Below are 10,530 nucleotides of genomic sequence, written 5' to 3'. Positions count from 1 at the left end.
AACACGATATCTCGTTCCACGTACACGATCTCTCGCTCCACAAATACTATATCTTGCTCCACGAACACGATCTCTGCCTCCACAAACACTATATCTTGCTCCATGAACACGACATCTCACTCCACAAACACGATCTCTCGCTCCACAAACACGATCTCTCGCTCCACAAACACGATATCTCGCTCCACAAACACGATCTCTCGCTCCACATACACTATATCTCACACCACAAACACTATATCTCGCTCCACGAACATGATCTCTCGCTCCACAAACACTATATCTCGCTCCACGAACACGATCTCTCGCTCGACAAACACTATATCTCGCTCCACAAACACGATCTCTCGCTCCACAAACACTATCTCTCGCTCCACAAACACTATATCTCGCTCCACAAACACGATATCTCGCTCCACAAACACTATCTCTCGCTCCACAAACACTATATCTCACTCCACGAACACGATCTCTCGCTCCACAAACATGATATCTCGCTCCACAAATACTATATCTCGCTCCACGAACACGATCTCTCGCTCCACAAATACTATATCTCGCTCCATGAACACGATCTCTGGCTCCACAAACACTATATCTCGCTCCAGGAACATGATATCTCACTCCACAAACACGATCTCTCGCTCCACAAACACTATATCTCGCTCCACAAACATGATATCTTGCTCCACAAGCACTATATCTCGCTCCACGAACACGATCTCTCACTCCCCAAACACGATATCTCGCTGCACAAACACTATATCTCGCTCCACGAACACTATATCTCGCTCCACGAACACTATATCTCGCTCCACAAACATGATCTCTCACTCCACAAACACGATCTCCTGCTCCACAAACATGATCTCTCGCTCCACAAACACGATATCTCACTCCACAAACACGATATCTCGCTCCACAAACACTATATCTCGCTCCACGAACACTATATCTCGCTCCACGAACACTATATCTCGCTCCACAAACACTATATCTCGCTCCACAAACACTATATCTCGCTCCACAAACACGATATCTCGCTCCACAAACACTATATCTCGCTCCAGGATCACTATATCTCGCTCCACAAACACGATCTCTCGCTGCACAAACACGATATCTCGCTCCACAAATACGATCTCTCGCTCCACAAACTATATCTCGCTCCACGAACTCGATCTCTTGCTCCACAAACACTATATGTCGCTCCACAAACACGATCTCTCGCTCCAGGAACACGATCTCTCGCTCTACAAACACGATCTCTTGCTCCACAAACACTATATATCGCTGCTGAGCCCCAAACAGGGCGAAACCAGTTCGGTAACAGTGAGTTTTACATACACTTATGACAGTATCTGAACTAAGACCAAATTCTGCTCTGTCGGAGGGTTCTCTTGAGAGCTTGACAGGCAGAGCGTATGTATATGGCAGTGACGTCATTACGTGTGCTCATTGAAAGCTGGAGAACTGAAGATATATTTGCATTGGTTGCTCCCGGCTGCATCCAGGCGATTCCATATAATGGATACCAGAGATAATGTGTCGTGTAACAGACGGCACTTACGCTCCCATTAAGGTACAGCATAGCTAGATGGGTTAACTTAATGGCAGTTCACCACTGATGGTATGAAATCGCATAGTAATTGGTATATATACATGTGTGTGTATAAAAAAAAAAAAAAATATATATATATATATATATATACATATATATATATATATATATATATATATATATGTGTGTGTGTGTGTGTGTGTGTGTGTGTATGTACAGTCACGTGAAAAAGTAAGTACACCCCATGTAAAGTTTTGACTTTTTCAACATATTTCAACATACAGCTACTTAATCTTCATTTCACCAATATTGATAGATAAAGGTGATATAATATAACAAATATCATGAAACATTTACATTTTGTAGTCCATTGTATAATTTAAATAAACATAAATGCAAATTTCGTATGTGGAAAAAGTAAGTACATATATATATATATATATATATAAAATATATATATATATCTGTGCAGTGTCTGTCCTGTGTTGTCTTGTGTTGTGTTGTCTTGTCACTGAACTACTTTCTCAAACTTTTGTGAAATCGTACTAAACTTCTGGTATGCACATATCTCTCCCGTCGGTATCTCCTAAGGGCTTTGTTTTTTTAAATTCCAATTATTTTATTTTATTTTTTGGAATTTTTGGGGGAATTTTTTTTTTTCAACTTCAATTGTTTATAAAATGCGACATCAAGTATATTACAAATACATTTGTGCAAAATAATTATTTGAATTATGATTGGTTTAAACCATGACAAAACGGCAACTCGGGGACAGTCATCTATCTATCTGTGCATATATATATATATATATATATATATATATATATATATATATATATATATACACATACATACATACATACATACATACACACACACACACACACACACACACATATATATATATATATATATATATATATATATATATACACAAAAACACAGACAACTCGCGTTTATATATATATATAAATCAAGATTTAAATTTAATGCAAAAATTGATCCAGACGTCTATTCTCTTTCAAACATTCAAACCGACAGAGGTAGTTATTTATCACAGCATCTGTAGAATTTTCACCCTTTTACTCAACTCCGTTTCGCTGTTATTTGGTGAAGCAAAAAGTCAACTGAGCTTTATAGATAATTATCGGTGTATCTTATTTTCCAACTTACATCCATCCATCCCTCCAATTGTTAATAACTAATTACGTGGTTATATTGAGATTATTTCCAACCTTTGGCTGTTTATCCGTGCTCTATCCTTTTTTAATGCTGAGTGGTCGAGGAAGGTACCATTTTAAAGGTCTTTGGTATGACTCCGTCACATTGGGTCGAACCGACGCCCTCCCAGACTCAGAAGGGACACTCTAACCATGGAACCACCGAGGCTGGCTTCTTTGATGTTTGTGAGGATCTCGTCCCAAGAGGTTTTTTAGTATGCCCATCGTCTATCCCCTCTTTCGCCAGCATTGCCTCCCTTATCACTCGGCCTACCTCCTCCATCCCTTGTGAGCTCAGATAAAAGAAGATAATCTAAGTGCATTCACATATGAACGAGCCGAATGTCTTCCTTCATGGCATGTTTGGGTTTATGAAACATTCTGAGAAATACAATGGTCAATTTCAATGTGACCTGCTTAAACGACTCCATTTGAGTCCAAATGACACTGCCGTCATATCAAAAGCCAAAGGCACACATTTCTATCCACTATTAATTACATTACCTTGCAGAATGTTTGTCGAGTACTTTTTTCAGTTGTTTTTCACCAATCTACCTTTTGTAGAATCGAGGTGATGGGATTATTTCACCGGTTTCGACTTGTGTCTTCAGAGCAAATTGCCAGGCCGCTCGCCCATGTCGTCTGCTCGGCTGCCGGGCCGCCACGTTCGGTGTGCACCACACACATCAGGTTTTATTAGCCTAATAAATCACCTCGCTTGTCAATCACACCTCTGAGAGTAATTGGACATGGTTTGGTCTGGCTCTGATGGATTGTAAATCATTCGAGATTAAATTAAAAGATAATGCAGAAACTTAATGGCTTGTGTTTTGCCATCAGAATTACTCCGCTCTATTGCCTTATTTTATCTAAATTCGCCATTTATTAAGGGAGCCTGATTCATTGCCACCTCTGCGCCGTGATGACACTGTTGCCCCACCGTACCCCCTCCTTTTGTGTTGCTACATTAGCTATGAAGGTGACAAAGCTTCTCTTTTTAAGAAAAAAAATAAAGAGTTTCAGACAAAAGGGAGAAAGGGTGTTTGGAGAAATTAAATGAAGAGGCTGAAATTGTAGGGGAATTGGGGGGTTGTGGGTAGTGAATTGCAATGATACTTTTTCATACATTTTACTATCATTCTGCACATTATTATAATTGGCTTTTCTACATGATCGGACAGAAACTAATAATGTCGCCTTATTTACTGCTCTGGCCATTCATCCAGGGCCTGGTCAGAAGGCTCTGCCAAGGCGAGTCAATCGAATGAATGCTTTTGATCAGGCCTGTCAAAAAGGATCAAAGATGATTGGCAGAGAGTGAATGGCAAATAGAAGAGGTAATCGCGGGTAGAAATAAGACTGCCAGTCACCCATTAGGGGCACCGCTGATGGCGACCGGCTCCCTGCCACTTTCGTTCTGTAGCCGCTCCTCTCCGGAAGCAACTTGGCTGCCCAAGCTGAAAGAGTGCTTCATCACGGGAAATGGTAGTTATTTACCTGGGACTACGCCTGGCTTGCAGTCCATCGCTGAAGCTCAGGATGTTAACACCCCTTTTACCTTCACCCTTTCCTGTGATCTGCTCACAGCTCTACTTTTTTCTCTCTTGTCTGTGCTGTTCATTCTCTGATGTTCTGCCCACTCCACATTGCCTATATCTATTGGTGGTGACATGAGGCAAGCGTTAGTTACTACGAGGTGTCACCCGTGGTAGCTCGAACATCGGCAAGGGCCTAGGGGTAAGATGAGGGCATCTTATGCTGCCTCCATTCTTGGCTGCGCATCCTACAACAGGCATCAGGATGCTTTGGTTGGTAATATGTTTATATCTTAGTTGTAAGGATGGGATTGATCTTCAATGGGTTCAAATCCAACAAAAAGATGGCATTCTGGTGCCCTGCCTGTTGGAATCACTACATTGGGGAGCAACACATCTTTTAGAGGGGTTGTTAGGCTCACTGTCTTATTTAATACATCATGTGGACTACAAAGATATTTTTGTTTCGAGGAGGCCTTTGCATCATTACCTTGGTCATATTGTTTAAACGAGATTTGGAAATTTAGAATCAGTTATATTAATGAGATGCAAATATTAAGTCTGCAAAGTCAAAATGTAAGTAAATGGATAGCATAAGTTAATTGCTTATGTTAAGCAAATAGATAATATGATGGGTATATGGCGAGGCATGGTAGGCTGAAATATTTACCTGTATGTGCTTGCTTTATACTGACAGTAGTCAATGTTTTGTGATATTATTACTATACTTTAGATCAGTTTCCAACTTTAAAAAAATACTTTTTACACCTCTCACCCCACAGCCTATTTTGCTGATGACGAGTTCATGGAGGAGGGTGCAGAGCTGGAGGGTAAAGATACCCCAGTGACAACAGAGGATGATGAAGAGGAAGAGGACCCTGCAGGAACTTTACAGAGTCCCTGTGCTAATGATGCTTCTGAGTTTCCCAGAGCTTCCTCTGATAATGGAGCCTTTTCACCATATCCATTGGAAGAGGCTGAGAGTAGTCCCTTGAACCATACATCTCCTAGGAGCAATGAAGAATTAGTTAATTCTGATGAAAACGAGGTACTAGATGATAGATCCAGCACCCCAGCCCATGGCAAGAAGTTCCCAGAAGAAGCAGAGGTTAATGAGACTAAGCAATCTGTGTCACCAAAGGATGACAGCCTGACACAGATGAAGGCTGCATATGCAAACTTACTTTCCACCTCTTATTGGAATTCGCTTGGGAGCTTTCGAGTGGACCAGCCAAATGGAGCAGGCCCAAGCAACTTTGACTGGCACCGAGCAGCAGTGGCCAAAACAATGCAGCACCCATCAATGACATCAGGATTACTGCTTCCAGCAGAGCATAATTGTGGATTGTTTAGTACAGTGCAATTGTATCGGCAGAGCAGCAAGTTGTATAGCCCCGTGTTTACGGGAGCCAGCAAATTCCACTGTAAAGACTGCAGTGCATCTTATGACCGATTAGTTGATCTGACGGTCCATATGAGTGAGACAGGCCACTATCGTGATGAGAGCATGCAGGCCAATGGCACTGATGCTAGTGGGAAGCAAGTATGGTCAAAGCCAAGGAAGCGGTCACTCCTCGAAATTGAAAACAAGGAAGAAGCACAAAAAGTTCTCCGTTGCTTGTGTTGTGGTCATGCATTTGAATCTTTGCAGGATCTAAGTGTGCACATGATTCGTACCAAACACTATCAAAAGGTACCACTGCGTGAACCAATGTTGGCCGTTTCAGCTAAACCCTATTCACCGGTCAAGAAGCGGCTTCATTTTGAAGCATTTGAAAGGTCCTGCAGTTCACCCGAGTCAATGGGCAGTGATGGAATGCCTGATAACACTGCTGCACCACTGGCAGCACCCCCGAACAATACCAACCACAACAACCCTGGCAGGGGTGCAGCCACCGGTCGCTCAGTGCACCAGAATGGTACAAGTTATTCATGGCAGTTTGAGACACAGAAAGCCCAAATACTGAAGTGCATGGAGTGTGGGAGTTCACACGGTTCACTACAACAACTTACTGCTCACATGATGGCCACAGGACACTTTATGAAATTAGCTCGATCAGCTTCACGAAGGTCAACTTCATTAAACCACGAACAGCTGGCACATGAAGATAAAATACAGTCAGTACCTCTTGCACCTTCTGGTGAAACACCAATGTCAGTGACAGTGACCGGAACAGTATCTTCAAAATCAGAACACGCCAAAAGGTCGAGCATTCACGAAACTCATATCACAGAATCGTTGAAAATTCATGGAAGCAAGAAAAAGACACCACCTTCTCAGATCAAGGAAAAAAATGAGGCAGATGTGGAGAAGAATGAGGTGGCCAGTGCTGATGTGGTCAAAGAACAAGGACTTTTGTCTCATTTTGACTACCTGAAGGAGGAGGACCTCTCTGAAGGGCCTCAAGAATGTGGACTGGACATACTGAAGTCTCTGGAGAACACCGTGGCATCCATAATCAGTAAAGCCCAGAATGGTTCACCCCATTGGAGTGGGTACTCCAGCATCCATGCAGCCTATCAGCTACCAATGCCAATTTCACAGGCCTCGGTGCAGTCTAAATCATTCGGCAATTCCATAAAACTACCAACAATGCAACTAGACTGTGCTCAAAGCCCAGTGGGTAGAAGTCCATCAGAATTGTCTTCACCTGCAGCATCCATTTCTCCTTCTCCTCCAGGTTCTCCAGATAGTGTAAAAATTCCTGTTGTACCCTCACCACCTGTGCAGCCACTTATGAGTAATGTACGTGCGATGGAGGAACTTGTAAGAAAGATGACAGAGAAAGCAACAGCAAAGGGCACCCGAGATCGATCAGACACAAAGATGCGATCAAGAAACTCTGTTGAGGATGAAGTGAAGCTGCGGGAAATTAAAAGAGAGCCAGGGGTCGATGGACGTGAAAGTGCCGTGGAGCAACAAGGAAATTTGGGTGATATGAAGAGGTCTGTCAACATGGTGAAAAGTGAATCACAGGAACTTCTTGTGCCTACCACTAGAGCAAGTTTGGGTGAAGCCGATGTTAAAATTGAAGGTTCAGATTCACCATCTGGTTCTATGAGTGATCAGCAAAGCCCCTGTGACCTCCTGCCAATGTTTGACAACATGATCACAAATGGCATGGAGACAACGTGTGAAACACCAGGACAAATGTCGACACCAACGTTTGGTGGTGGTTTAACAATCATCACGGAACACCTTGGTGAACCTTCATTAGTAAACCCATTGAGTGCTCTACAATCAGTGATGAATGCCCATCTAGGCAAAGCTGCCAAGCCACTCTCACCAGCATTGCTTGATCCTCTAAGTAGGCTCCACAGGATTAGTACCGGCACAGCTGGGAAATCCATGATGACCACCCTTCCTGCTGCTTCTCTACAGTCACGCCAAGCTGACCGGGGTGTCTTGACAGCTACCACAATGACTGTAGAGTGCATTGCTGAAGAAGCAGTGGACCAGCCAATCGATCTGACCAAAACCAGAGCTGAGAAGCATTGTGGAGTTGTAGAAGGTGGCTCTGCACCACTTATGCTTGGGGGTTCACCCGTACGTGAAAATGCTCTTTCAGACATATCTGCACTGGTACGCAACTTGGCTGGACGATTGACACCCAAGCCTACTGCAGCACAAGTAACCAGTACTGTTGGCAGCAGCAACAGCAATGGGAGCAGTCGGAATGGGAATAATTCCACTGAAAAAGCCTTTGATTCCAGAAGGCAGTTATCAGATTGCGATAGCGGAACTACAACCACTACGACTGCTCATGATGGCTCGTGGAAACGAAAAGCCGGACGGCAGTCAGCATGGAACCCCCACCATCTGCTTTTACTTCAAGCCCAGTTTGCGGCAAGCCTTAGACAAGCTTCAGATGGTCGCTACGTGCTCACAGACCTGACTCCTCATGAGCGTCTCCGGGTGGCTCGAGCTACAGGTCTTTCGGCCAGCACAATTAGCCATTGGTTGGCTAATGTTAAGTACCAGTTGCGACGGACAGGAGGTACAAAATTCCTCAAACATATGGAAACAGGCAGGCCAATTTTCTATTGTAGCGATTGTGCCCTTCAATTTCGCACACCTTTGGCCTATGTGGGCCATGTTGAAACACATCTTGGCTTCGGCTTAAGGGATGTGGCCCGTGCTGTTGGTCGCTCAGATGGCCAATGCATGAGCCCTTCGCTTGCTGAAGACACTGAGAAGTCCTCAGTGTCACCCACATCAGGAGCAGACACAACAGGTGGTTCTCATCGATGTCGGCTATGCAGCAGGTCCTTTGCCAGCAGAAATGCCTTGAAACTACACCACAACAAGTCGCACACCAAGGCCTCAGAGGATACTCCCACACCTTTTAGTGGAATTGAGAAGTCTCTGCCATAACAAGTAAGGAGTTTTTTCACTTTTAATTTGTGGCTGTGGTTTCTCAGTCACGTTTTTGCGAAGTCATGTGATTCAGAGAAATTTTGCAGGTTTACAGGTGGAGGCATGGAGCTGCAACTTGCTGAAGCCTCATGGCGGAGGTAATCGTGTTCCACAATGACACTTGTAATTGAATTAATCAACGTGACCGATAGTTCATCCTGTTTGTTATTTTTCTTGGAATTTTATATCAATAATTTCATCAACACTTTCATTTGCAGCAATGGTTTGAATGTTTCCTTTCCATTTATGATGCAGGGGATGCATATCAGCTATATTATGATGATTTATTCTATTGATAAAAAAATCTGCGATAAACAACGAAATACCGAATTAAGCCTCTCCTTTCAACTCCCTTTCCCCTTTCGCAAACCTCCAACATATTTGAGGCATTTCTGACTCCTCTCCCTGATTTAAGAAGCTGTGCAAAACAAGTGTCTTCTGAGAACAATCCCTTTTTGAGACAAATTGCTCGCTTCATGCATTCGCATGTGAGTCTTAATCGGCAGGCCGGTTAAGTGGTCATTCGAATCAGAGGAGCATTTAAATTAGATTTAATCATGTATGAATAAATGGGAAATAAATAAATATCTGAGGTTCCAATGAAGACATTATGAAGGCAGAAGCAAATTGCATGCTCTTTGGTGTGCAAGATGGCAGAATGATGAATCACATGTTGAAACCTAACTGAGCCAAATCCACTCTGCCCGCTCGACAGCGAAGCCGGCCCCATGCCAACCTTGATTGCTCCGTTGATGACTCTGCCTTATCATGTCAGTTTTGATAGTGCCACGGTAAACGGCAAAAAGGCAACGGCCCTAAATTCGAACAAGTTTTCATCTCGGCCTCAACCGTTTCTTCCAGTGCCCCAATGCTCTTGGGCTGGCAGCAGTCCCTGGAGAACAGAACTTCTTTGACATGCGACCAAATCTCTCGGTGTGCGCTTCACACCATTCCTGTCACAACAGTGCTTAAGCCAGGGCTATTTAAAATTGCATTTTAAGTCATCATTTCAGCTCTGGCCTCAAGAGATCATTGGCGATGTATTAGTCACAATTATGATTGTCCTCCCCCTTTCTGCATATCATTCTTTTCCATTGGTCTGATAAGGGTTGCTCAGCTTATTAAATTCATAAATTATGAAGAGCATACAAATTGGTCTTGATCTCCTCTTTAAAAAAAATTGCTCGGAAACACGTTACAGGGGTCTCTGGAGAGGACGTGGCCAGAGCCATTGGCAAGACCAGGATGCACGGGCAGTCCAGACAGATTAAACAAACTCGGTGTTAGCGTGACCTAAATCTTTCCTTGCATTATACTACATGGCGCTTTAAAATAACACCGCTGACGAATGTGCAATCTGTGTAATTTACGGCGAGCAGCGGGGAAGATACAAGATGAAAATCTTAAATGGTGCTTGCATGGCTGGCTTGGAAAACCAGGAATCAATGTGCCAGGGGTTAATGAGCTATCGGGGAGAAGCGAACAGCACTCGGCAACCGTGGCACGCCGGGATGATGGAGTGGTTAACGGGGGAAAATGCCTCTCTTTGTAATGGTTGTATCGTGTTGTTAAAGCCACTGAGGTTTTTATTACCAACTCGGCCATCATTTGCCGTTCCCTGATGATGCCCCTCTGTCACCCGCTCTGCGCTCCCGCTCATGCATACGAAAAATGGACTCCAATTCAGCAATCCTAAATGAATTAAAAAAAAAAAACTTTCCTCAGATCAAAGCTACAGCCTGTGCTCTCTTTTTAGAGAGAAGAGAGAGAGAGAGAGAGAGAGCATGAAATAGAGAG

At 43.5% G+C, this 10,530-nt stretch overlaps 1 protein-coding gene across 2 annotated transcripts in view; it reads left to right on the top strand.

The window, feature by feature from the left end:
* The first annotated feature begins 5,103 nt into the window (after nucleotides 1-5,103).
* Nucleotides 5,104-10,530, top strand: part of LOC137421720 (teashirt homolog 3-like) — a 41,773-nt gene continuing 36,346 nt past the window's right edge. Inside the window, exons 1-2 of one of the 2 annotated variants that reach the window (XR_013621693.1) lie at nucleotides 5,104-8,694; nucleotides 8,781-8,831. Coding sequence is in view for 1 of the 2 variants with exons in the window: in XM_068108041.2 (XP_067964142.2) it covers nucleotides 5,122-8,691 (3,570 nt within the window). In the remaining variant the exon portion in view is untranslated. The remainder of the gene's footprint in view (nucleotides 8,695-8,780; nucleotides 8,832-10,530) is intronic. The other variant, XM_068108041.2, reaches the window with a different exon arrangement.

Source organism: Myxine glutinosa, unplaced genomic scaffold, assembly GCF_964187855.1.
Source record: "Myxine glutinosa unplaced genomic scaffold, kmMyxGlut1.1 SCAFFOLD_2622, whole genome shotgun sequence".
Taxonomy (NCBI): Eukaryota; Metazoa; Chordata; class Myxini; order Myxiniformes; family Myxinidae; genus Myxine; species Myxine glutinosa.
The sequence above is the reverse complement of the archived record's forward strand: the minus strand, read 5'-3'. Positions and strand labels throughout refer to the sequence as shown.